This window comes from Apodemus sylvaticus, chromosome 21, assembly GCF_947179515.1.
Source record: "Apodemus sylvaticus chromosome 21, mApoSyl1.1, whole genome shotgun sequence".
Classification (NCBI taxonomy): domain Eukaryota; kingdom Metazoa; phylum Chordata; class Mammalia; order Rodentia; family Muridae; genus Apodemus; species Apodemus sylvaticus.
This window is the reverse complement of record NC_067492.1, coordinates 42079834-42106146: the sequence shown is the minus strand read 5'-3', so window position 1 is coordinate 42106146 and position 26313 is coordinate 42079834. Positions and strand designations below refer to the sequence as shown.

Sequence of the window (26313 nt, the reverse complement as noted above, 5' to 3'; positions counted from 1 at the left end):
CAGTATAATACCTAGTATACTATTGTATGTATATATAATATAATATACTAAGCCTGCAGCTCCTTAGTGTCCCCAAAGCATCTGGAGCCTGAGATTCTCCTTAAATTCCAGGCTGCCAGGATCTTAGTTTGGGACCCTGTGGATCCCAAGACACAGACTGAGGCATTCAGAGAGTGTGCTGTTCACACAGGGACCCTGGGAACAGAGCAGAGGTTAGGCCATGCTATTCTGATCTGTCTGGGGGCTCTACTAAAGCTCAGGGAACAAAGGAAGATTGAACTAGGAGCTCTGTGAGATCATTAGAGATTGCTCAGAAAAAGAAATGCATGTGGTCTAGCCTCATAGCATGCACACGATGCTAGGAAATCAGTCACCAAACAGGAAGTGGCTTAGTCGGGCTTTGAGTGGCAGTGCGCTGTGCCAGTCTCCAGGGTGATAAAGGTACCGTGGTCTGGGCCATCCACTGTAGTAGCCACAAGTTAGACACACCTGTGGCCCTTAGAAAGTGACTGTGTGACTGGGAGAGGTGGGTGGAAATTACTTAGACGGGGTCTTGTTATATAGTCCAGGCTGTCCTCAAACTCAGAATCCTCCTGCCTCAGCCTCCTGAGTGCCACTACACATGGCTTCCATAATTCCACTTTTTAATGACTTTGAGTTTACATATGCCCGGGTACTGTGTGGGACTGTAGTTCTGGTAAGATCTCACCTGGCTCTGCCTTCCCTCATGTCAGCCCTTTCCTAATGTGGCCAAGACATTAATTTTTTTTATCTGTTTTGTCTCCACAGATCTGAGGACCTGAAAACTTCTATCATCTTATCCTCGACACCCTGAAGACACCAGTGAGCGGGAGGACCCAGGGGCTGGAGCAGGTGACACACGCTCATGGAGCCACAGGCTCTGGGTGCCTCTGTCCAGTCCTGCCTGCAACCCTCAGAAAGGGTGGAAGCTTACGCCACACACTAAAGTGTCAGCTGACGGATGTGTCTCAGACTGGGGGGCTCCTGAGCAGGCTCCTGGACCAGGCCACTGGGGAGGAGGATGCCGGCCAAGGGGCGCTACTTCCTAAATGAGGCTGATGAAGGCCCCAACCAGGCAGCACTCTATGAGAAGTACCGGCTCACCAGCCAGCATGGGCCACTGCTGCTCTTGCTCCTCCTGGTGGCCGTGGCCACGTGCATTGCACTCATCAGCATCACCTTCAGCCATGAGGTAAGACCCCGGGACAATGGCACCAAGATGGGGAAGCTGGAACTGCTAGGTGGGCTGGAAACAAGTCCATTGGAATTTGATCTTAAGCCTGGTTGATTTTAACTATTATATTAATTGTACGAAATAAAACAATCTCAATTTTTTCACCACGAAATTCAATCTGTTAAAGATTTGAGTTAAACTGGGTGATAGTAGTGCACACCTTTAATCTCAGTTCTTGGGAGGCAGAGGCAGGCCAGTCTCCATGAGTTCAAGGCCAGCCTGGTCTATAGAGAAACTTTCAGGACAGCCAGGGCTACACAGAGAAACATTGTCTCAAGAAAAGAAAAAAAGAAAAGAAAAGAAGGAAGGAAGGAAAAGAAAAAAAAGAAAGAAAAAAATGAAACAGGAAAAATAAAAACCCAGGTCTGATTCAGAGTTTGTAGGTTACTTCCTTCCCTTGTCTGACCATGGCAGACATCACCAATCAATCCCTGTATTCCTCTCTGAATCTATGATCTCAGAACCTTTTTCTTCCTCATCTTCCTTTTCCTTCCTCCTTTTTCTCATCTTCCTTTTCCTTCCCCTTTCCCTTCTCCCTTTTCTCTATTTCCTCTTCCTCCCCCTCCTCTTCTTCCTTTTTTCCTCATTTATGTATGTATGTATATATTTATGTATGTTTGTTTGTTTAGACTGGGTGTCATTATGAAGCCCAGCCTGGCCTTGAGTTCACATCCTCCTAAGTACTGGCGTAGAATCTTTACCACTGTCAGGGCAGATACTGAGGGACTGCTCCTGCTCCTGACCTGTGCCCTTGCTTTGCGGAAGCCACTAGCTTTGTGCAGTTGTCAGTCCCTCAGTATGTCACCATTAAGACTGAGGACTTGCTTTCTGTTTATCTTCATTTTCTTGCTGGCTGTAGTAAATGCAGTCTGAAGTTCCTGAACTAATATCAGAGGCTGCAGGGCGTTCTGTGTCAGGGAGCCAGTGTCCTTCAGGGAGTGGAAAGGGACAACAGGTCCTTGCAGCTACAACCTAGATACCACTTTCCTGTCATTTGCCAGAGGCTGATGGTGCCTTCATTCTCGTGACGCTTGGGCTCTGTAGGGGAACCCAAGATCTCTGGGTACATTTGTCCTCTGGGCCCTTCTCCTCGCCTCTATGCCAATGCTGCCCCTGTGTGGGATATCCATTCTATGTGTCCCTCCAAAGTCAGTTCTTAGGCACAAATTCTTCCCCTCTGGGCACTTAAACAAGGCTTTGCCTGAGAAGAACCTGGTTCCACTTCCTGCATCCCCGACAGGGAGCAGTGGTCTCTTAGGGCGGCGGGGGAGGGGGGCACCGTGCCCAAGCTGATGCGGTGGCTGAGAAAGGCAGTTCTAGCAAGCAGAAATAGGAGTCCACACAGGCCCAAGGTTGTGGGGAAGACCAGGTGTCAGGTGAGCCCCACACCGCTGTGTGGAAGGTGCTTGCCGTGATCCTGGGTAGACTTCTTGGAGGAGTGGGTGCTTCACTGGAGGACGTCTGGATGCTCTGCGTGTGTTTGCTCCCTGCAGGATCTCCGCAGACACCAGGCTGTCCTGGGCACTGTGTTCTTCATGCTGACGCTCTTCGTGGCTCTCTACGTGCTGGTGTATGTCGAGTGCCTGGTGCAGCGATGGCTGCGGGCCTTGGCTCTATTCACCTGGGCTTGCCTCATGGTCCTGGGCTCCGTGCTGATGTGGGACTCCTTGGAGAACGGAGCCTATGCGTGGGAGCAGGTAATGGCGGCATCTGGTAATGGCGGGAGCTGGTAATGGCGGGAGCTGGTAATGGCAGGGGCTGATAATGGCGGGGGCTGGTAATGGTGGGGGCTGGTAATGGCAGGGGCTGGTAATGGTGGGGGCTGGTAATGGCGGGAGCTGGTGTCCCTGGGCCCGGGTACCTGCAGCTGGAACATGCAGTTGGCACCTTCTGTCCACTCGTGACAGGGGGCTCATGAAAGTGGGTCAACGCAACCTGTAGGCGTGGCTCTCCCTACAGACTCTGGCGCTGGATTTCAGATGGCTCTAAGTTGTCTCTCTTCTCAAAGGAGTGCCCCCTTCAGTAGCTGACATTTTGGATAGAACCTGTTTAGTTGGAGGTGACAGAATTCCAACTCAAGGAGGCAAAAGGCATCAGTGGCTTAGTGTGTCAGGAAGAGCCGTGTAGGGCTGGCCCTGGCCTTAGCAGTCTGGATACGTCTGCTTTCCTCCACTGTCCCCAAGTGGAGGCTGAGATGGCGGCTCACTTACTAGGCTAGCCATCCCTGGGAAAGGCTGGCAACCTTTCTCAACCAACTTGAACCTTGGGGTGGAGTTGTACCTGCCTGCCTGGTGAGTCACAGTTGCTGTGAGGTAGCACAGGATACTGTGATCAAAGCCTGTTCCTTTTTCTGCGGTTGGCCGGGTCAGGTTCAGGAAACCATAGACTGAAGGGCCAGGGGAGTGGGAGGCAACGAGCGACCCGGCCCCATCCAGCGGTTACCAGGGCTCTGACACACGGTAACTCAATATTCAGATGATGGGCACAGTGGTCTAGGTCCTTCTGTCCTGCTGCCTCTCACTGTGCCTCGTGGTAGAGGGGAGAGATGAGAGGACCCAGGTTGGGGGCGTCCCAGGTGACATTCAGATGAGGGTCCTGGGTCATGTGACTCTCTGGGTGCCCTGTCCCCAGGTGCCTTTCTTCCTGTTTGTCGTCTTTGCGGTGTATGCACTACTGCCTCTCAGCACGAGGGCAGCCATAGTGGTGGGCGTGGCCTCCACTGTCTCCCACCTCCTGGTGTTTGGAGCTGTGACAAGAGCCTTGGAGACGTCCATGTCCAGCACACAGCTGGGGCTACAGGTGAGGGTGACGGAGGCTGGGCGGGAACAGGCTCTGGCTTGGTGGCCCTTGAGTTTTGGGACCGTGCTTGCAGGCAGGGCCCTGTCTGGTCTGTCTTAACTGTTGGTCTAGGATATTCTGTGGACTCAGGTCCTAGCTGCTGCTCAGGGCCCTGCTGTGGCGAGATCTTGCCCTGAGCGTCAGTCCCTAGGGCTTGGATCTAGGTTGATAGCATCCCAGTCCAGGTGTCGGTGACTCTGTAGAGTGAATGTGCTCCCCGCCCCCATTCATGTCACCGCAGTGTAGGGATGTGTCTTCCTTCTGATTTACCTAGATGTCTACTTCTTGGGGAGAGATCTGAGCTCTGGGAAGCCAGCTGGGTGCTGTGCTTTCTGTGACTGAGTTCAGGACTCAGTGAAGTGACCATCTCCTTGGAAGTACTTGACATCCTGGACTCTTAATGACCAGGACATGTGTTTGGTAGGAGAGAAGGCTCAAGTCCTGGTCCTGAGGTCACAGCATCTCAGTCAGGATCAGTCCCTGTCTGGATTTCAGTTTTCTGCCCTAACCCTGGAAAAATGACAACCTAAAGAGAGTATTTAGATCAGACCGTGGGGACAGATGGCACCGTGTTCTCTGCGGGCTTAGTACTGAGCTAACGTGACTGGACTGTGCTGAACCTTGTGCTCGGCTGCCTTCAGCTCCTGGCCAATGCCGTGATCCTCCTGGGTGGCAATTTCACCGGCGCCTTCCACAAGCACCAGCTGCAGGATGCTTCCAGGGATCTTTTTATCTACACCGTCAAGTGCATCCAGATCCGTCGGAAGCTTCGCGTGGAGAAGCGCCAGCAGGTGGGATGGGCATCCTTTCCCCCACCCTAACCGCTCTGTGCCCGGCTTGTTCACCCTGTGTGCTACCCATGTGCCACATAGCTGATCCCTTGCAGATTTTGTTCCTAGGAGTTTTGGAGACAGGGAGGGCATGTTCTCCACCATGTTGTGTAGACATAACCCAGCAGGAAACAATGGCTTCATGGGCAGAATTTTCGGGAAGAAAAATTGTCTAGGTGACTAGCCTATGGCCTCATAATACTCCGCTTGTCTCTGCCAATCCCCACACTGGTCTGCCCTCTGTGCCCAGGAGAACCTGCTGCTTTCAGTGCTCCCAGCTCACATCTCCATGGGCATGAAGCTGGCCATCATTGAGCGCCTCAAAGAGGGTGGCGACCGCCACTATATGCCCGACAACAACTTTCACAGCCTCTATGTCAAGCGGCACCAGAATGTCAGGTGAGCAGGGCTTGGGAAATGCACAGTGCGCATCCTCTGGGGATTTGGTCGCCCCCCTCCCCTGATTCTAGGGAGATAGTGCTCTGTAGGGACCATCGGTCTATACAGAATTGGCCCTTTCTTCGGCCTCAGTTTCTCCTTATTTCTTGGGGGGGGGGCGGCGGGAGCGGAGAGAAGGATCAGATCAAGGCTGTTAAAGGGCTAGGCTGGTATTGGGTTGAGAGAACCCAGTGTCCCTCCAAAATGGTAGCAGTCCATGGGAGTTAGCCGGACATTCCTGAGAGTGCCTTCCTGATGATTCTTCTGAAGGAAGTGAAGCCCCCCAGTTTGGTGATCATGTGTCCCCTGTCTTTACTAATGTGACAGGGTGTAGGACCCCCTGTAAGGTATAGTATGGTCACTTTGAGTTCCACTTGGATCTCTGCCCAAGGGCCAGCATTATATGCGGCAGGCATCTATTAGCGTAAGTCAGGGCTGCATCTCCCTGCCTGGGATCTTACAGGTCATGGGGCATATTAAGGCCTGAGGGCGTTACCACCTTCCCTCCTAGATCCTCCGCTCTAGTGGTATGTAACCTCTTAGGGGGAGGTCACCTAAGACCACTGGAAAACACATATTTACATCACAATTCAGAGCAGTGGCAAAATTGCAGTTATGAAATAGCAACACAAATGATTTGATGGTTGGGGGTTGGTCAGCACAACATGAGGGACTCTAAAATTAGAGTCACAGCTTTAGGAAGGTTGAGAACCACTGTCCAGCTCTTTCACCTGTGGTTCCTTAAGGGCCTGGGGAAGATTGGAAGGAGGGAGAATTGTATTCGAAGAGTTCAGGACGCTTGAGTCCCTGGGTGCAGGGACAGGGAGACTGAAGGATGCTGGGAGCTGAGTGGCGTTAGTTAGGCTGTATAGATGGTCGGCTCTGGTACTGGGATAGATCAAGCTGGCTAGGAATACCTCTTCTGGCCTTTGGGGCTGAGGGGGGAAGAGGCAGAGTCACCTCCCAGGGATCTGATCCCAGCCCTGTCTTCCTGGACTAGCATCTTGTATGCAGACATCGTGGGCTTCACGAGGCTGGCCAGCGACTGCTCTCCCAAGGAGCTGGTGGTGGTGCTGAACGAGCTGTTTGGGAAGTTTGACCAGATTGCTAAGGTGAGCCTGGGCATGCTGTTTTGTTAGCTGGCTGCTGCCCTCTTCATACTCTGCATGAGTGGGGTGGGGGTTGGGGGATGGAGGCTGAATTTTAGTGTCTTGGTAGTAGGTGGTTTCCCAGCTACTCCACGTGAGTGTCCGTGCCAAGGTGCAGAAACTTGTTCCCATGGCAGCATAGCCTGATCAGGCTATGGAGTGCACACCTAGTGTGTTTATGGGTCCAGAAGCCCAGATGGGGGCCTAGACCTGCAGCCTTCAGGGGATGGCTTCTAGCCTGGCAGGTTTTGTTTTGTTTTGTTTTGTTTTTGCCTTACCTGGGGGGTCTGGGAGTAACCAGAATGCCTGGCCTCCTTCAGTCTCAGCTCGACAATTTCTAGGTGAACAGTTTTCATAAGAGAGCTTGAGAAGCCTCCAGAAAAGGCACAGCCTTCAGTCCCAACACTCAGGCCACAGAGGCAAGAGGGCTCGAGGCCAGTCTGGTCTACATAGCGAGTTCCAGGCCAGCCAAGACTACATAGTGAGATCATGTCAGAGAGAGAGAGAGACAGACAGACAGACAGACAGAGAGAGAGACAGAGAGAGACAGAGAGATAGAGGCACACAGAAAGAGGGAGAGGAAAGAGACAGGGAGATACACACACACACACACACACACACACACACAGAGAGAGAGAGAGAGAGAGAGAGAGAGAGAGAGAGAGAGGTTGACTCACACTCAGGGAAGGAAGGGAGCCTGTGGGGAGGGAACAGCTTCGGGTGGACACAGGCTCAGTGTCCAAGGCGTGGACAAAGCTCAGTGTGTACAGAACAGAGATGAGGGGACAGACAAGGCCGCAGTGGCCTAGGCAGAGTGGGATTTGTCCTTCCAGCGCCGAGAAGCCTGGGGGTGCCAAACAGGGACAGCTTTTCGTCCTTTACCAAATCTCTCCGCGGTCCCTGAGTGTGGGTGCTGAGCGGTGTGACGGGCCGCCCTTCCTTCCGGCACTCATGGCCCACGAGTTGTGTACTTTTAAGGGCGGGGCAGGAGGATCAGGAGCCAGTTAAACTCTGGCTGGACACAGAGACGGGCTGGCCTGGGCACAGCTGGCCCTCACCCCTGGCGGAGGGACTTAGATGTTGTTGCTCAGGCCTTGCACTAACACTTCCACCACCACCACCACCTCCCACCCCTGCCCCCAGTCACCCCCGTCCCTGAGAGCCAGAGAGCAGGGCTGCCTGCTGGGGCACCTGGGGTAGAGGGGGAGGGGCAGGTGTGAGAAGATGCAAAGCAAATGCTGGTGTTCACACCAGACTCTGACATGTGGCCCCTGGGGGGGAAGGGGCAAGGGAGGGGGCTATCCCTGAACACTTCTGTGGGGCTATCTCTGTCTCACCCTTGCTTGGCTCTCCCCTGCACTTTCCCTCTCTGCTCTTCCCTACCCCCAGCTCTAGCAGCATAGCATCTCTTGATTTAACTCCTGCTGGTCTCTGTGTAGGATGCCTGCTACAGTTCCTGCCTGACTTACTCTAATTTGGCCACACTGGTTGCCCTAGTTTGATTTCAAGTAGGTTCCTGGCCTCAGGGCCTTTGCATATACATGTTGGGATGCTCTAGGGCTGTGTGGGCTTTGGTCTCCTGGGATCACAGTCTTTTTCCAGTGCCTCATTTCTGGGTGCATCTCCCAGTTGCATTGATTTAGTTCCAACTTCTTGCTAGCACATGCATTCCACAGCTGCAGGATTTAACTCTGTAGTTTCCTACGATGTCCTGTTACCTGGCCAGGAATACAGTAGATGCTGAAACACTGCATGGAGAAACAAGACAGGCCTTCCTGCATGGCTCTTACCAAGCCTGGCTTTCATCTGGCTTCCTGGCTGGGGCTGTCGCAGCCGCAGCCACCGAGCCACAGTTGAAGGCACTCCTGGCAGGGAGGAATCCGGCTAGCCCCAGACCTGCCCTGAGCATGCCCCTTGCTCACTTACCTTGCAGGCCAACGAGTGCATGCGGATCAAGATCCTGGGTGACTGCTACTACTGCGTGTCGGGCCTGCCCGTGTCGCTGCCCACTCATGCCCGCAACTGTGTGAAGATGGGTCTGGACATATGTGAGGCCATTAAGTAGGTGCCGGTGGGCCGGGGCACAGGAGCATGTCCCCTGCCAAACCACAAACTGAGGTGGGTGGGGCTTGCCTGGATTCTCACAGCATGCCACGTGGCGGGCTTAAACCGCTGTTGGCCTTCTCTGGGCCCACCCGTGCCTTCAAGACCTAGAAGTGTCTAAAAAAACATCTAAGCTAGACCAGGCATGGAAGTGCACACCTTTAATTCCAGCACTGAGAAGGCAGAGACAGAGAGAGGCAGGATGAGTTTGAGGCTAGCCTGGTCTATATAGCAATTTCCAGGACTATATATAGAGACCTGGTCGCAAAAAAAAAAAAAAAAAAAAAGTAAACTAGAAAGCTGAACTGGGGTCCACTAAGGACTAAGACAGCAAGAGATGCTCAGGACAGATAGCAGGAACACCTTCCAGAGGCAAGGTCCAGCTCCAGGATCCTGTCTGCTTCCCGTTCCTCTGAGAAGCTTCTGGTGCCAGAGAACTCACTCTCCAGCAATAGGGCAACCTGGAGCTTCTGGGCCCTTCTGCTGGCATCGATCTGATGATGGTGAGGTGCTCAGGGGCGTGCAGGAAGCAAGAAGCATGAGGTGGTGAGGTGGCCTGTCTAGGAGCAGAGGAAATACCAACCCAGTACCACTGTGCTTTGCCTCCAGAACTGTCCCCAAGTGGTAAGAGAGTCAGTCCACCGTGAGGAATGCCACAGTGAGGCATGTCGTGCAGCCCGGCTGGTCTACGCTCTGCCTTGTCCGGAGGCAGCCTTGCACGTGTTAGCTCCAGCCTGGGTAGCTTCAGCTCAGCCCCAGTTCTAGCAGTGGACAGAGGTGCCGGGCTCTGCTCAGGCCCCGAGGCACATGCACATCTTGGGGAGCTCCACTCTAGAGGCTCCTTGTACCGAGTGGGGCTCTCATTCCCTGTAGTTGGGGGTAGGGAAGCCTCCAGAGTCCTTGTCTATGCTGGGTCTTCAGTAGGGCTTAGCATCCCCTACCTACACCCTGGCAACCTCATCAGAGCCACCAGGGCTGCTAGGCAAGGGACACAGGGACGGAATCAGCATATGTGGTACCCTAAGTCTTACCCGCTTGAGCTGGATGTGAGCTTGCACACTCCCAGGAACAGGATGCCTGGCCTTTCTGAGGAAGCTCTGTCTCCCTCCCTGTGCCCTGCCGTACCCAGGACCTCTAGTGAGGTACTGAAGCAACAGTAGGTGACAGACGTCTCTGCCCCAGGCAGGTGCGTGAGGCCACGGGAGTGGACATCAGCATGCGTGTGGGCATCCACTCCGGTAATGTGCTGTGTGGAGTCATTGGGCTCCGCAAGTGGCAGTATGACGTATGGTCCCATGATGTGTCCCTGGCCAACAGGATGGAGGCAGCTGGAGTCCCTGGGTGAGGTTCAGCAGGGTAGGGACAAGGCCGGGGTGGTCAGGGTGGGGCTGGGTGTGGAGGCAGGGGATGGAGCCAGCCCCACCTGCTGCGAATCCCCCAAGTGGGTACCTAGGCCATGCTGCATTATCTGACGTGTGTCTCCTTAGCCGGGTGCACATCACAGAGGCGACACTAAATCACCTGGACAAGGCCTACGAGGTGGAGGATGGGCACGGGGAACAGCGCGACCCCTATCTGAAGGAGATGAACATCCGTACCTACCTGGTGATCGATCCCCGGGTAAGAGGGCGTGGGGTGGGTGGGGGATGGGCAGCCTTGGGGCAGGGTCTCAGCTACTGGTCACTGACCCTCAAGACTGTGGCGAGGTGATACAGACTAACCTCAAACAGGAAGGCACTTCCTCAAACTGGGGACACTCAGACATCAAGGAGTGACCTCTTCGACCTCTTTGTATTTCCATCATGTGTGGGAGCAAGGGCCCTGTTGGTGACTCCAGGCAGAGTTAATGCGGTTCCACGAGGCTAATTGCAGGAGTCAGGAACCCCTGTGAAGACTCGGGGAAGCAGGGGCAGCCAGGCTTTCGTGGAGTGAACAGGTCTGGGTTCTCAGGTGGCTGGCTCAAACTGAGGCGGCTGTCTCCTGGAGCCCATCTTTCCCTGACGGAGAGGCAGCTAGCTGCGTTTGTCTGCTGACTGCCCCACGCTGGCAATCGGCTGCTTTCTGCTGTCTGTGGCCCTGACCTCCTGACTCATCCTTGGAGTTGGCTCAGGAATGCTGGCAGGGGCTTCTTCCAGCTCTCGGTCGTGACCCTTGGGCATCCTGCAAGCCCACCTAGCCTGCACTTTCTGCTGTGGCTCCGTCACGTCCCCCTTATCTCGCTGATGTCCCCAGGGCAACCACTGCATCCAGGAGACTCCCTCCTCCTTGACCTTCCGGCCTGCCACGTGCTCCTGTTTATTTATCCTCTTCCTTGTTTATTTCACTCTGTGCTGCCAAGGACCACGGGTCCTCCAGCCGCCTGCAGACCACCCAGCTCTGCTCTGAGCATGCGTGTGGTGGCTCTGAAATGGATGATCCCCCAACCTCAAAGACATCTGCAGACGTAGTTCCGAAGCCCACCCCCAGGGCTGCCAGATCGAGCCAGTAGAATTGCAGGATGCTGGCCAGACTCCAGCCGAGCTCAAGGCATCGGCATGCGTGCCCTGCTGCAGTGTGAAACGGTCGCCCCACCTGGTCCCTCTCGCCAGCTCTGGTCATCTGTTCACTTATGTAGCTGGCAGTGTAGCGGGAACTGTAGGAGTTTCTCCTCGTCCCTGTCTCCAGCCAGCATGTGACCAGGGTTACTTCCTACCAGGAAGGCCCTCACCTCCAGACTGTGTGGCTTGGCCTCTAGGACTTGATGATGGTGGGTGGTAAGGGTTTAAAGAGGTTTCTATCCCCAGAGACACTGGAAGTTTCCAGTAACTTCGCCATTGTGCCTTGGCCAGGCCTGGGGCTGTAGGTGGGCTGCTGTCTATTGGTGCTGCAGAGTCTGAGGGGTCTGCTCTGAGGGAGGAGTATGGAGTGCTGGGAGCAGGGGAGACAAGAGTCTCAGCAGACACAAGGTGGGCTATGCTTTGTCTGATGACCTGGGGGCTCTTTCTTTTCCTCTCTTGTTTCCTGCCACACCTGGCTACCCTGTCTGGGCCCAGGCATGTGTTAAGGGGGGACTTGGGGCTCAGAGGCACAAAGGCAGGGGTTAGAGCTGGACCCTCACTCAGGGTCTGGCTAAGCCACTGAGATTCCAGCATGGCTGGGCCCAAAAGGCATGTGGCAAATGAGCTCGAGGCTGGGTGTGGCCTTCGAAGGCTGCCCAGGTTTGGGCCTGCGCCTTAGAGGCTGTGCCTCTGGGTTCAGGCCAGCACACATCTTTCTCCCGCTGCTGCTCTCACCGGAAGGAGCATGTGTGAGCCACATGTGGGTGGGCGGACAGAGCTTCTGATTACCCCTTCCTCAGGAGAGGCTGAACTGGAGCTGTGTGGCCATGAGCCTCTTCCTGGCCTGGGGCAGGGATGGAAACGGAGGGCTTCAGCTAGTACCCAGGGCCAGCCCATGCTCGAAGAATACTATAGGCTCAAAAAAAAAAAGTTAACACTTTCCCCTTTACCAGACCAGCCGGTGCTCCACGTGCACGCCAGGGACGATCGAGAGGGAAACAGGCGGGACAGGTCATGTCTGTGTGCTTACAGAGCCAGCAGCCACCCCAACCCAGCCACCACCTCTCCAAGCCGAAAGGGGATGCCACCCTGAAGATGCGGGCTTCGGTGCGCGTAACCCGCTATCTGGAGTCCTGGGGGGCAGCTCGGCCCTTTGCACACCTCAACCACCGGGAGAGCGTGAGCAGCAGCGAGACCCCCATCCCCAACGGACGGCGGCAGAAGGTAGGGCCCCTCCCGCCTGGTTCCTGGGTTAGGATGCTTCTGAGAAGGGGCGGGGACCAAAGGCGGGGTGCCAGCCTTGCTCCTTTAGATGCATTGTGGGTAGTTTCTGCCAAGCCTCCCTTCTGGACAGGAGAAGGTATCAGAGAATGCTCTGTTGGGGCTTGGAATATCCTAGACTCTCCTGGTTCTTTCCAGTCCCATGGTGGACGAGGTCAGTGTTCCAGGAGTGATTGCGGTTCCCTTTCCCACTTTCAGGCCATTCCTCTGCGCCGACACCGCGCCCCTGATAGGTAGGTACACTACCCTCCCTGCACACTGCTACCCTCCCTGCCCAATGCTTACCCTGCGGTGAGCTGGGCCAGGCTCCTCCTGAGAGTGGGTGTCCTGAGCAATCTCTGTCGGGGGCAGCTCCTACAGGCTCAGGCCAGGCCTCCTTCTCTGGGTACAAGACTTCCAGGTCCCAGGTTCTTTGAATGGCTGGGCTGGAGTGCCCGCCGCATGCGTACTCCAGGGCTGGGTTGGCGGGTTGCTGTGTGTTTGTTTGTTGGTGAGGAAAGCTGTTTCTCTGGCTTCTGTGCTGGGCCTGCCCAGCAGAGATGGCCTTGGTCTGGGGGTTAGGAATGTGTCCTCTGCTTCCTGCTGGGCTGCTGGCCCTTCACTTAAGATCTCCTGGCTTCAAGGACCCCACTGGTGTGGGGTCCCCACCCACACCCTAGCCTCTGGGCAAGGGGGGTCCTTGGGGTGATGAGACTGGAGTTCTAATTCTAGGAGTGCATCCCCCAAGGGGCGCTTGGAAGATGACTGGGACGACGACGAGATGCTGTCAGCCATCGAGGGGCTCAGCTCTACCAGGTGAGGCCTGGGAGCCTCCCTCCCCCTCCCAAGGCAGGGCTGGCCCCCTCATGGTGGGTATTGAGCACTGACTCTGGCCCGTAGCTCCTTCCCTTACAGGGGCTGCCTCTAAGAGCGTGGCCCTTTCCTGCTCTGTGAGTACATTGTGCTGCTATTCCCCTAGGCCTTGCTGCTCCAGGTCTGATGACTTCCACACCTTTGGTCCCATCTTCCTGGAGAAGAGCTTCGAGCGTGAGGTGAGGCTGGGGCAGCCGCCACAGGAGAACGGGCCTACGCCTGGTTGGGGGGGCATCAGTTGCTGGGTCCAGCAAATCCCACGGGGTTGGGAGGCCCCTGGGGATCTCTGCACTGCATGTTGGGGTGGACAGGTTCGGTGTAGTCTCCTTTGTGGCTCTTTCTCTTGGCCTCACCCCTTTATCTGACATTCCCCTGGAGATGTTTCCCTGAGGTTTAGGGTAAGTGAGTGCTTTGGGCTTCCAGGAGAAAGACACCCCAAATTCAGTCTCCTGGTTGCATCCCTAGGGCGTCATGCCTGGGTGCTGTGACACTTTTTGTGTTCTGTGGCTGTGTCGGTCTAGAGCACCTCACGGCTCCCTGCAAGCCTTGGGCCCATATCAGGATCTAACCTACCTTTCCCCAAGTGGCCAGGCAGGTGGCTTAGATAGGAACTTGCAACCTGGAGATTCTAAAGCTGGTTGTCCTTAGCTCTAGGCTGTGACTGGCGAGCAGGGTCCTGGCCTTCAGAGCCTGGTGTCCAAGACTGAGGGAGGGATCCTTCTCCCTGGGGATCTGAGCAAAGTCATGAAAAAAGAGAGTGGGGGGGCGTGTCCCCTGCCTGTGGGTCACATGGTCTGAGAGGTTGCCCCTCTACTGTGGGAGCGCGCTGATGTGGTAACAAAGTGGTGTCCTATGGAGAGGAGCTCCTGGGATCCCTACTTGTTTGTCAGGGGTCGGGGCTCAGAGAATACTTTTTGGTAAGGGGTGAGCTCAGGTCTAGTTCCGGCCTCACCTGGGAGCTCAGGCTTGGTTCCTGCCCATGGGGCCTGAGCAATAAAAGCAAAAGCCTTGTTGGGTACAGGGTATTGCCCACGCAGAGAGGAACTTTATCATGTTGGCAGGCGAGTGACTGTGTAGCACCACCTTGAACTCCAGGAGAGGCAGCAGACATTTTATTTTAGGATATGAACTTGGGGTGGGGCATTGAAGGGACCTTGCTGGTAGTTGTCTCTTACACCCATTTCACCCCCCTCCAGTACCGCCTGGTGCCCATCCCCCGGGCTCGCTATGACTTCGCCTGTGCCAGCCTTGTCTTTGTCTGCATCCTGCTTGTCCACCTTCTAGTGATGCCCAGGTCAGCCTGTGATGGGGAAGATGGGCCAGCCCACTGGGTTGGAGGGTGGTGACTATGGTAGGACCCAGCAGAAACTGGCAAGGCTAACAGGGAGGGCCTAGTGACTTCAGCTATTACAGATCCCCCACTCCTAGAGCAGGGGGATGACTCCAGAGTTGGAGTTTCTGGCCCTTCCTTGTGGTTCCCTGTCTCCAGCTGCGTCCTGTTCCCCAGGTGGGGTCTTGGCCTAAGCCTCTGGAAACAGTGGCTGTTGACATTTCCCTCTTCCAGGTGGGAAAGTGGCACCCAGCCTGGACCCGAGCCTGAAATGCCTGCTTCAGGTTCTGGTGTGGCCAGAGACGAGGGGCTAAGGCTAGGAGGAGCAAGGCTTAGCCACAGATAGGCAGTTAAAACAAGCAAGCATGGCTGCCGTTGTGGATGTGCTCAGTGGGTGGTGCGATGGGTCCGCAGGTGAGGGTACCTGCCACCAAGCCTGACAGCTTGAGCTCAAGCCCTGTCTTTAACGCCCGTGGTTAAAGGAGGAAGCTGACTCCAGAGCTATTCTCTAACCTCCGTATGCACGTTATGGCATGTAGGTGCCTACACACACAGACACATACAGACACATGCTACATACACACAGACACATACACATACACACACATACACACACACAGACACACACACACACACACACACACACACACACACACACACACACACACACACAGGCTAAATAGCACCCAGGTATGGTGACCTAGGCTTGTGATTCCACAGTACTCTGGCAGAGGGATGAGGATTGCTACAAGTTTGAGGCCAGCCTGGTCTACTCATAAGTTCCAAGTTGATCAGGGCTTTAAGACCCTGTATCAGAACCAAACTTAATAAGAAAATTGTGTATGGATGCATACGTTTTTTTTTTAATGTGTTTTGCCTACATGGAGTATTTGTACCACGCGTGTGTTTGGTGCCTGAGGCTTTCAGAGGAGGGTGTCCAGTCACCTGGAACCTTAGATAGTTGGGTTCTACCATGTGTGTGCTGGAAATCAGATCTGGATTATTTTGCAAGAGCAACAAGTGCTCCTAACCACTGAGCCATCTCTCCATCCCGTGCTGATGCATTTGTGTTTTATGTGCCAGCCAGTTCCAGACGCTCACGACGTGACTCTGGCCCCTAGGGGGACTTGACAACCTTGACTGTCATGATTGTTGTTTGTGGGACATTTGGATTCGTTTTTTTTCAAGGTCTCCTTTGCTAGATAGAGAATATCCACTGGGGCGGGGGAGGGGGGCAGGTGGCCATGAGTGGGAGAACTGGGACTGCTGGGAGGGACCTGGTCTCAAGTTCTCCCTCCTTTCCAGGATGGCAACTCTGGGCATGTCCTTTGGGCTGGTGGCCTGCCTGCTGGGGCTGGTTCTAAGCTTCTGTTTTGCTACTGAGTTCTCGGTGAGTAGGTCCGACCGAGTTCAGTGGTCTCATCCTCTTCCCTATGACCTCTCCCTCCCCTGCAGTCTTGCTCTGGGCCACAGTTGGGTACCCTGGCTTACCTCCAGGATAACTGAGTCCCTGCAGGCTGTCCCCAAGTCCTCGGCCTCCCAGGCTGGTTAGCGCCATCCATCTTTGCTGAATAAGGCTGTCCTTTGTCCCTTGCTGCCTTACATGACTTTCTCCTCTCCTTAGAGGTGCTTTCCAGCCCGAAGTACACTCCAGGCCATCTCGGAGAGTGTGGAGACGCAGCCCCTGCTCAGGCTTGCCCTGGTTGTGCTGACTGTTGGCAGCCTGCTGACTGTTGCCATCATCAACATGGTGAGTTATGGGGCCAGGTCAGGAAGCGCGCTAACAGGGTTGTGTGCCAAGGATAGTCTCTCCTGGGGGAAAGGAATCACCTTTGACCTGGGAAACCCAGATTCCAGAATCCCAGGCTTGTTACCCGAACAGCTCCTTCATAGCTCTGCAGTGATCTGTGAGGTCCCCAGGGCAAGCTTTGGGCTCCTCACCGCTCAAGGGAGGGTGTGAGGCACGCAGCCACTCTGCAGCCAGCTCCTGCTTCCCACCTGCTTTGGGACTCATTTGTCCCTAAGTAAGGGACATGCCTAAGTAAGGGATGACCTGCCCTCTCTAATCAACTTATATGCCAGAAGCAACTAGCAACAGATCTTCACAGTGCTCCTGATATTAAATGCGACAGTCTGGGGAGAGTGCTCCCTTGCCCCTCTCTTAGGGTCCAGAAGAAGGGGGTTCCTGAGAGGGCTGACCCCAGCCTTTTCCCACATCTGCCTGGGCTGCTGCTGCTCTAGCACTTCTGCTCTATAGCGCCCCCCCCCCCAAGTGCTCCACACCTGGTGGTTGCTGTGGACACAGCCACTCACTGGGCTCAGTGGAGAGCCTAGCACCCAGCCGCAGGCAGGGTACCTCTGATGCCCATAGTTGTCTTGCGTCACCTCCCTTGGGCCTGGCAGGTGTGAGTCCCTGTATACACTCTAATGGCAACCTGTCTCCCCTCAGCCACTGACGCTTAACCCAGGCCCAGTGCAGCCTGGAGACAATGAGACAAACTCACTGGCTGCACAGAACAGAGCTGGGACCCCATGTGAAGTCCTCCCAGTGAGTATGCTATCCTGGCTTCCCCCAGCACCCAGCTCCTGGCTCAGTCCTCTGGAGCAACTGGTTCTTATTGGGCCAGAGTGGCCAGCTCATGGTTCAAAGCCCGAGTCTTGAGACTGCGGAGCAGAAGAGTGAGTGGCAGCGTCTAGGTAGCTAAGCTTGTTCCCTGCCTGCCTCAGTGCCAGCAGACAGGAAACTGGATGTGGGCTGTTTGCTCTAAGCCTTGGGGTAGGCGGGGAGTGCATCGGTTGCATTAGAGGGTGTCTTTCTGTCACTTTTTCTGCGCATCAGAGATTGATTGAGGCCTCAAAGGAATGAAGGGCCAGGCTCAGGGCAGCTGACAGCCGAGAGGCCCAAGTCAAGAAGAGGCCCTGAGAAGTGGTAAAACAAGAAGTGACCATCAGCTTCCCTGCTGATCTCTGCTGGAAAGAGCAGTGGGCTAAGGCTGGTACAGACACCTGGCTTGGAGACGTCGGCAGGAGGGCGCTGGCAGTGGACTGCTAATGGTAGCCTGCTCCAGGTGACTGACAGAGGACTTTGTCCCCCCCTGCAGTACTACACCTGCAGCTGCATCCTGGGCTTCATCGCATGCTCTGTCTTCCTGCGGATGAGCCTGGAACTGAAGGCCATGATGCTGACAGTGGCCTTGGTGGCCTACCTGCTGCTCTTCAACCTCTCCCCATGTTGGCATGTCTTGGGCAACAGTACGGAGACCAATGGTACACACAGGTGCGGCCTGATCTGTTGGTGTCCTTCTGTAGCCCGCTACTGTAAGCTGGTTTGCATCTGTCAAGAACATGGCGCATCTCTGCCCATGGTCCCAGTAGACCAGACACTGGGCAAATGGTGTAGACCCTGCTCTACATGAGATAGTGACGGGTCCAGGCTCCAGATCTTAGCAGTCAGAGATGGACTTACTGATGGGTTCTTGTGTGTGTGTGTGGGGGAGCCCTCCTGTTTCTGGGTCAGTTGAAGGGAGCCCTGAGCCAGCTTAGTCTGAGCTGTGGCCTGGATCAGAAGTGCAGATGTCTGTTGCCTCCTGAGCAGGTACACTTGGGTGGGTTCCAAAGGGCTCTGCAGCCCTCAAGGCTTTGGACTGAGGAAGACTTGACTCTCTTGTGTCCCATGTGGTTAGAAGCTCAAGGACCTGGAAAAAGAATTATCTGCCTTTCTCTGGCCAAGTTCTTCTGTTAGTTTACAGTGGCTGTTCTCGCTTCTCACAAAGAGCTCCTGGCTGCCTCGGGACCCTCAGTCAGCAGATGGGCCTTTTGGAGTGACCCCTAAGTCCTCTTGCTAAGGTCTCTTCCCTACACAGCTGCAACTGTTTACTCTCTACCCCCTTAGGACAAGGCTGCTCCGGTCTGCTGCACAAAGCGTGCCCAGCCACACCCTTGCTCTGGGGGCTCAGGTGTCTGCCCCCTCCCCCAGCAGCTGTTTAGAGAGAGACCTGAAGATCATGATCAACTTCTACCTGATCCTGTTCTATGCCACCCTCATCTTGATGTCTAGACAGGTGTGTAAGCTCCCTTTTCCAGCCTCTGCTGAGCAGACAGTGCAGAGGGCTGGGATCTGAGGTACCAAAGACATAGCAGAATCCTTTCCTGGAGGTGCTGGTCTTGTTCTATGTTCTACACTGGGCTGGGCTGGGCTGGGCGGGGCGGGCAGTTCTGCAGGTAGGCTGGTCCAGCACCGTAGGTCCCAGGCCTGGGTGGTGTGTGACAGGTATGACACTGGCTTCCTGGTTTGCAGATTGACTACTACTGCCGCTTGGACTGTCTGTGGAAGAAGAAGTTCAAGAAGGAGCATGAGGAGTTTGAGACAATGGAGAACGTGAACCGCCTCCTCCTAGAAAATGTGCTGCCAGCGCATGTGGCTGCCCACTTCATTGGGGACAAGGCAGCTGAGGTTTGTGAAGGGCAGGGTGTTCTAGGAGTCTGTGGGCAGAGCTGCTCTGTGCTGGCAAAGCCCGGGCTATTCAGAAGTACCCCCGAGAGATGGCTAGGTGTAAAGGCAGGCTTGCAGTCACGTCAGAGGTCTATGGCCACAGGAGCTGTGGGCAAGATGCTTGACCTCCTTGTTCTTGAGGTACACTCTGGAAAAACACCCTCAGATCCAAACATGCCGAGGTGCATATGGCAGAGCTTTTCTGACATAGGATACAGGCCCAGTGACAGCTCAGTGTAAAAACACCTCCTGGCTGGATTCCTGCCTTAGCTGCACTCACAGGTCACAGCCCAGTCAAGCAGCCTGGACTGACCCTCCCCACCAGCACTTGTACCCTTGGCTGAGTGGTCTCACGGTCTTGTTTCTCCCCTGCCCTGCTGCAGGACTGGTACCATCAGTCTTATGACTGTGTCTGTGTCATGTTTGCATCTGTTCCCGACTTCAAAGTGTTCTACACTGAGTGCGATGTCAACAAAGAAGGACTGGAGTGCCTGCGCCTGCTGAACGAGATCATCGCCGACTTTGACGAGGTAGAGCCTGGCCAGTCTGTGGGGCAGCTTGCCACCTGTGTGGTCAAGGGGAGGGTGGAGGCTCAATGGTAAAGTGCAAGCTCAGCTATGTGGGCCTCTGGCTTGATCCTTAGTCCTGTCAGAGAAAATAAGCAGCTAAACAAAGCAGCTAAAACCAACCATCTGGAAACTGTATTCCATTAAAAACCAAGAGACAGACTTATTTATCGAGTAAGCAAACTTTTATTAAGGCTCTACTGGGCAGGTGCTAACAGGAAGATTTCAGTTCTTCCAGAACAATTTTGACTAAGGCTAAGCTTATGCTGTCAACCATTTCAGGAAGTTGGCTTGGGCTGAACGTTAGGGGTACTAACCACCTCTAAGGAAATGATGCTGGGTAGGTTGCCCTGAAAAGGATCATATTACAGAGAAGGGAAGACGTGTGCCTTGTTCTCACCTGCAGCCGGGACCTCAGATGTTCAAGGCCATGCATGTGCCTGCACTGTGTATGGGGCGTGGGGAGCGGGAGGGCCCTTCCTCCTCTCAGCACCAGGAACACTGCAGCCTGTTTGTTTTGCAGCTGCTGCTAAAGCCCAAGTTCAGTGGTGTGGAGAAGATCAAGACCATTGGCAGCACTTACATGGCAGCCGCAGGGCTCAGTGCCCCCTCAGGACATGAGAACCAGGTACTCAGGCCTGTGTCAAAGCAAATTCTATAGGCCATCCCCAGTCCTATCACCTTCTGAAGGTTCTGCATCAAGGGGTAGAGGCCTTTTGTGGAACAGCCTGAAGACCCCTGGCGGGGACAGAAACTGCCTCCCTATGGGTGTGTGTGCACCCTCACAAGGCTGCATGGAGTAGGTAATGCAGTCAATCCGTGTCCTGCAGGACCTGGAGCGGAAGCATGTGCACATCGGTGTCTTGGTGGAATTTAGCATGGCCCTGATGAACAAGCTGGATGGAATCAACAGGCACTCCTTCAATTCCTTCCGCCTCCGCGTTGGTGAGGGCCACAGACACTCAGCCTTGCCCACACCCTCTTGGTTGGAGGGTGTCCTGGGCCCTCCCTCTGCTATGAGGTTTCAGCAGACCCTCTGATATTACTATATAAACGCTGCCCTCCCTTGCACATCTCATATAATTACGTTTGGGGGTGTGCATGCATGTGTGGGTGCATGCATATATGAAGACCAGAGGGCAACCCCAGGAGATGACTACCTTATTTCTTGACCGTGTCTCTGGAACTTGGGGCTTGCTAATAAGGTTAGGCTGGTGGGCCATCGAGCTCAAGGTATCTGCCTGCGTCCAGACCCCAGTGCTAGGGTTACAGGTGTGTATCATCACTTTTTACATGGGTGCTAGGGATCCAACTCAGGTCCTCATGTTTGTGTGACAAACTGAACTACCTCCACAACCCCTTTTATCAAACAATTAAAATTACCTTTACTTGTGGGACATACACAGTGCCATGTGTGGAGGTCAGAGAACAACTTACAGGAGTTGGTTCTCTTTCTACCTTGTAGGTTCTAGGAATTCAACTCAGATCAGACTTGGTGGCATCTTTACCAGAAGTACCATCTTGCCAGCCACTAACCCTTACCTTTAAAATTTTTAATAATATATAACTGTGTAAGTGCAGGGCCAAAATCATGGCTGCAAATACATGATATTAAAATACAGAGAATAAAACAAATTTATTAAATCTAACTACTCATAGTTAGCTTTAAGGGTAGCATCCAAAGCCCATTTATTTTTGTTAATGGTGAAATTAGCAGATACTAGTAAGAACTGAGTCTGGAGTATGGGTAAGAGACAGCTGGGCCTTTCATGCCTTGGAGAGAACAGTTCCAAAGGAACTTGAACCACCCAGTGCTGTCACCCGTTTCTGTGGGCTCCCTCAGTATCACTCTATCTGGCTAACTGTAAATCATCTTAAGGTATAAACCATGGGCCTGTGATTGCTGGAGTGATCGGAGCCCGAAAGCCTCAGTATGACATCTGGGGAAACACCGTCAATGTTGCCAGCCGCATGGAGAGCACAGGAGAGCTTGGGAAAATCCAGGTAAAAGGCCACTGTACAGGACTGACTGGGGAAGACACCCCAGAGGAGGCATCCTGCTCTGGGACCTGGCCTCCCATCCATCACTTAGCTGTGTGGCTCTGGCCATCATTGTCAGGAATAGACAACAGACACACTGCTTGCTAGCCGCCCCGTTCCTCTCTGAAGACAGGGCTCTTTTTCATTTTAGGTTACAGAGGAGACATGTACCATCCTCCAGGGACTAGGATATTCTTGTGAGTGCCGTGGGCTGATCAACGTCAAAGGCAAAGGGGAACTGCGGACTTACTTTGTTTGTACAGACACCGCCAAGTTTCAAGGGCTGGGGCTAAACTGAGGTGTCTGGTGGTCAGTCTCCTTCTCCGAGGGCCAAGGATGCAGCCCCAGGCCTGTTGTAGATGGCGGCACGGCTTCTTTGGACTTGCACTACAGGATGGCTTTGACCTGTGCATCAGATTGTTTGAAGCAGCTACTATGTTGTACACAGAGGCCCTGTGCTTCGGCTACAGTTCCACTGGTCTACTTCAGGCTGTGTTCATTTCCAGGGTGCTGAGGAAGAAACTTTAGTGCATGACCACGACAGACATCCACCTTGGTGGCGAGCGAATAGCACACACGGAGACAGAACCTCTACTGGCTCCAGGAGGCTCCGCCAGGCTGCTGGCATGGGCTGACGCTCTCCCTGCCTCCCATCATATCTACCATGTTATGCTCTCAATTAGGCATTCTGGTAAATGGAGTTGAAAACTGCCTATTGGTGGGTAGCCTCAAAACAGCAGAGAAAACATCTGATCAACACTTGTCACTTTTTACCACCTATGGCTTAGGTTTGAAATGGACATGTCATAAACGGGAGTTTTATCTTTACTACTGACTCTTAGATGCTAGACAAAGATCTCCTTTTAGTGTATTTTCTCGAGTAACCACGAACTACAGTAAACAGGACTGCTGTCTAGTGTCAGTTTATAGGAGCTTGGCTGCAGGGACAGAGTTCTGAGGACTGGGGCTTGTAGCAGCAGCAAAGCTTTGAATTTGCAATCAAGCTTTTTTTTTTTTGATGTCTTTTGGGACAAGGCTCAGGAAGTTGAAAGCCTAGAAATGAGGTACGATGCTTCAGTTTTTCTGCCTGCACTTTATTTATTTTGGAGACAGGGTCAGCCTAGGTTGCTCTCAAACTTTTAACCTCCTGTTTTAGTCTCTGGAGTGCTTCATTTACAGATGTGCAGTACTATCTCCAGCTCTTTTTCTGTGGAAAAGCCTGTGTAGACAGGCATGTACAACTTGTGTACCCCTTGCCTTTTCTCCAGTTTTCTGAGCTGACTGCAGAGCTTCAAGTACAATCTACTTGGCAGGAACACATTCAGGACCCTGGCCTGTGAATTGAGCCCCTCAACAAATGCCAAGTTGTTCTTATGCAAATGAGTCAAGGCAAAAGCCAGCTTTCTGAGATGGTGTCTTACTGTGCTTTAGCGCCAGACCATTCCAAGTGAGAGATGACCAAACACCCCCCTCCTTTTTTGAAATGACTTCACTGCCAGAGAACATCACTACATCACGGTATTCTTAGCTAGTTCCCTCACCAAGGAGCATCAGAGTCTACAATGATCTAAGTGCTGCAGCCAGGGTACTAACCAGCCAGGTTTACCTGAGTAGGCAGGGAGGCAGAGGAGAGATAGGGCCAGTTTGCTTGTGCTGTGTCCTGCTGAGCTTTATCAGCCCAGGAAGGCATCCCTGGGGAGTTAGTGAAGTCCCTGGTGACACCCACAATGCCGTTCAGACACAGAGCAGGAATGAGCGCCCACTCCCAGGCTGACACATTTCTACTCTTCCAACAGCCAAGTTACTTAAAAGTAATTGGCTGTCACTCATGCGTTGTTTATTTTCAACTGAAGCACTGTGCTGGGAGTATTTTTAAGTTATTGTTCAGGTCATAAGAGTGTAACTGACAAAAAAAAATCACTCGGGACTTATGTACACACAAACTTTGTTTCTACTTTCCAAGTAATTTCTTCACAGGTATCTTAATCATAGGAACTTTTTTAAAAAAAACCCTTCTGTGGGTCAAGGATTCGTTTCAGGATCTCTACTAAGGTGACCTTCACTGACTACAGACAGTAACACCCCAAGTCTTCTGACTTAAAGACACTTCTTGACAAAAAAATGATTATAACTGTGTACTTCATGGATAACAGATCAATGTTCTGAGTGGGTACAGGAAAATAACTATGGTTTGTTCTGTATGTTTAATATTTATAGACTGGTAACATTTGCTTCAGTGTTGTTTCATTTTCATAAATCATCAGTGCCTGCCTCCTTTTTATATGTTTAACCAACAATTAAAAAACCTGAATGGCCTAAGGTGTTTTGAATGAAAGTATTTCTGGGTCTTCAGGAACTGACTTGTGCCAAGTAGAACTACTGGTGAAGAATGGGTTAAATGTCTGAACAGAGTCTCAGGTAACCTAGGATTTCCTCAAATCTTCAACTCCCAATCTTCCTGTCTCCATTCCTAGAATTCTAGGATTATAGACATGTGCCATTACAGCCAGTTTCCTTGTATGTGTACAGCCCCACATGTGTAGCGACCAGAAGACACTCTTGGGTCAGTCCTCATTCACCTCCTCCTCCTTTGAGACACGGTTTCTCTCCCGCTTCTGCTAGCTTCGAGCTAGCTGCCCTGTGCCTGTCCAGGGATTCTCTGGTCTCTACCTCTCTATAGTGGTGCAGAGATTATAGACATGTAAGCTACTACATCCAGCTTTGTACTTGGGTTCTGGCGATCCGAACTCAGGCTGCCAGGTTTGCATAAGCACTTCAGCCACTGAGCCTCCCCTCCCACAGCTCTCCATGGCCATTTTGTATGGTGCGGAGGATTAGACTCCAGGCTTCAGGAATGCTGGCCAAGCACTCTATCAACAGACCTACAGTGCTCAGCCCCTAAACTGTAGAGACTAAAATCAGAATCTGAAAAGACTTGATATAAACACACTTGCATTGATTTTATTAGTATACCTGTCTACAAAAGGATCACCCTGTAATTTCTGGAGAGAAACAACTTTTCTTTATTGACCCTACTTAATATTAATTTCAAATTAAGGAAATAGGTATGTCTTTCTGCTTAGATGTTTTGTAGACAGGCTCTGTAAAAGGGTGATACATCTGTTCACTAAATTAGGTTTTATCTATACTGAAATATTTATTTTAAAATCACGTGTGCATGTGGCCATGTGCACACAGTGCCAGTGCTTGGAGAGCAGGCCAGAGGTACGAGGTTCCCTGAACTGGAACTTGAGCAACGTAGGGTACTGAGAATTCAACTCCAGTCCCCGCAAGGGCAGAGTGTGCTCTTAGCTGCTGGGCTTGCTCTCTGGCCCTCCCATCCTTGCTTTTTTTTTTTTTTTTAAAGGCATGGTCTCATAGTCCAGCTGTACTCAAATTCATAGCAAGCCTCCTGTCTCAGCCACTTAAGTACTGGGATTATAAATGTAAGCTACCATACCTAGCTAGTTTTTTAAACAGGTTATATTTAGGAAAACTATCATTCATCTCAACCCAGTGACGTGTGATATAAGGAGACATATCTGATGATCTCCTACCTAATGTTACTGGTCACTTGACCTGTGCATTTCAGAAAAGGGAAATGATTCAAGGGCACAAATGAAACAGGTGTGGAAGACAACCAGAGCAGGCTCTACCTTAAGCTCTAGACTCTGATGTATCTAGGGTGATATGGCTCATCTTTAGTTGGTTTATCCTTTTGCTACTGCTCCTGGGAAAAACAGAAAGAAGGAAAAGAAAACACACTAGACATGTTTTATCACCATCAACCTAGCAGGGGTGTGTCCAGCAGCTAATAACCATGAATGAGGACCCCATTTCCATTAGGTACACAGGGGAACCATAGTGGGAAACTAATATTCTCTTGAGTGTATTTACTTTCACTGTGTGCTGCTACAAAGTCTCAGTGGACAGAATTATGCTTAAAAAGCTAGGCCCTCAGCCAGTGGGATGGGTTTAGTGAATAAAAAAAGCATTTTCAGAGAAGGCTGACGTCCTGAGTTCAATCCATGGAATCCACAATGGAAGCAGAAAGTCAGTTCCTAAAAGTTGTCCTAAGCTAGGTGGTGCACACCTTTAATCCTAGGATTCAGGAGGCAGAGGCAGGCAGACCTCTTAGCTAGGCCTGGTCTACAGAGCTAGTTTCAGGACAGTCAGTGCTACACAGAGAAACCCTGTCTCAATAAACAACAACAAAAAACCAAAACCAAACCAATCAAACAAAAAGCCAAAAAGGCTGGGGTCGGGGAGGGTCCTACATGCATGTCCTCATATGTACATGATACACATTCAACAGCAATAGAATAATAAAAAGTCAGACCATCACTACATGCATGTCCTCATATGTACATGATATGCACTCATCAGCAATATGATAAAAAGCCAGACCATGACTACATGCATGTCCTCATATTTACATGATACACATTCAACAGCAATATAATAATAAAAAGCCGGACCATCACTAGTGGCCGTCTGAAAGGCCATCAGGATGGTATACTCGTAAGGCTACTTTTGAATATCATTCAGATAAGCTCTAGTAAAGCAGAGCTTGTAACTAGTTGCTTATAATTGCTCTAATGGG

At 52.6% G+C, this 26313-nt stretch overlaps 1 protein-coding gene across 6 annotated transcripts in view; it reads left to right on the top strand.

Annotated features, from left to right (window-relative positions):
* Positions 1-24029, top strand: part of Adcy7 (adenylate cyclase 7) — a 41697-nt gene extending 17668 nt beyond the window's left edge. For 4 of the 6 annotated variants that reach the window (XM_052166936.1, XM_052166935.1, XM_052166934.1 and 1 more), the window contains 25 exons: positions 790-1213; positions 2749-2952; positions 3887-4054; positions 4735-4884; positions 5174-5322; positions 6362-6473; positions 8443-8570; positions 9795-9953; positions 10100-10232; positions 12182-12373; positions 12629-12663; positions 13142-13225; positions 13389-13461; positions 14479-14576; positions 15918-16002; positions 16237-16362; positions 17062-17160; positions 17714-17889; positions 18505-18673; positions 18910-19065; positions 19488-19634; positions 20194-20298; positions 20501-20615; positions 21550-21674; positions 21862-24029. In XM_052166936.1, the coding sequence (XP_052022896.1) occupies positions 1043-1213; positions 2749-2952; positions 3887-4054; positions 4735-4884; positions 5174-5322; positions 6362-6473; positions 8443-8570; positions 9795-9953; positions 10100-10232; positions 12182-12373; positions 12629-12663; positions 13142-13225; positions 13389-13461; positions 14479-14576; positions 15918-16002; positions 16237-16362; positions 17062-17160; positions 17714-17889; positions 18505-18673; positions 18910-19065; positions 19488-19634; positions 20194-20298; positions 20501-20615; positions 21550-21674; positions 21862-22008 (3306 nt within the window). In that variant the 5' untranslated portion in view covers positions 790-1042 and the 3' untranslated portion in view covers positions 22009-24029. Of the gene's footprint in view, positions 1-789; positions 1214-2748; positions 2953-3886; positions 4055-4734; positions 4885-5173; positions 5323-6361; positions 6474-8442; positions 8571-9794; positions 9954-10099; positions 10233-12181; positions 12374-12628; positions 12664-13141; positions 13226-13388; positions 13462-14478; positions 14577-15917; positions 16003-16236; positions 16363-17061; positions 17161-17451; positions 17608-17713; positions 17890-18504; positions 18674-18909; positions 19066-19487; positions 19635-20193; positions 20299-20500; positions 20616-21549; positions 21675-21861 lie in introns of those variants that run through there. The other 2 variants (XM_052166939.1, XM_052166940.1) reach the window with 2 other exon arrangements.
* Positions 24030-26313: the final 2284 nt, after the last annotated feature.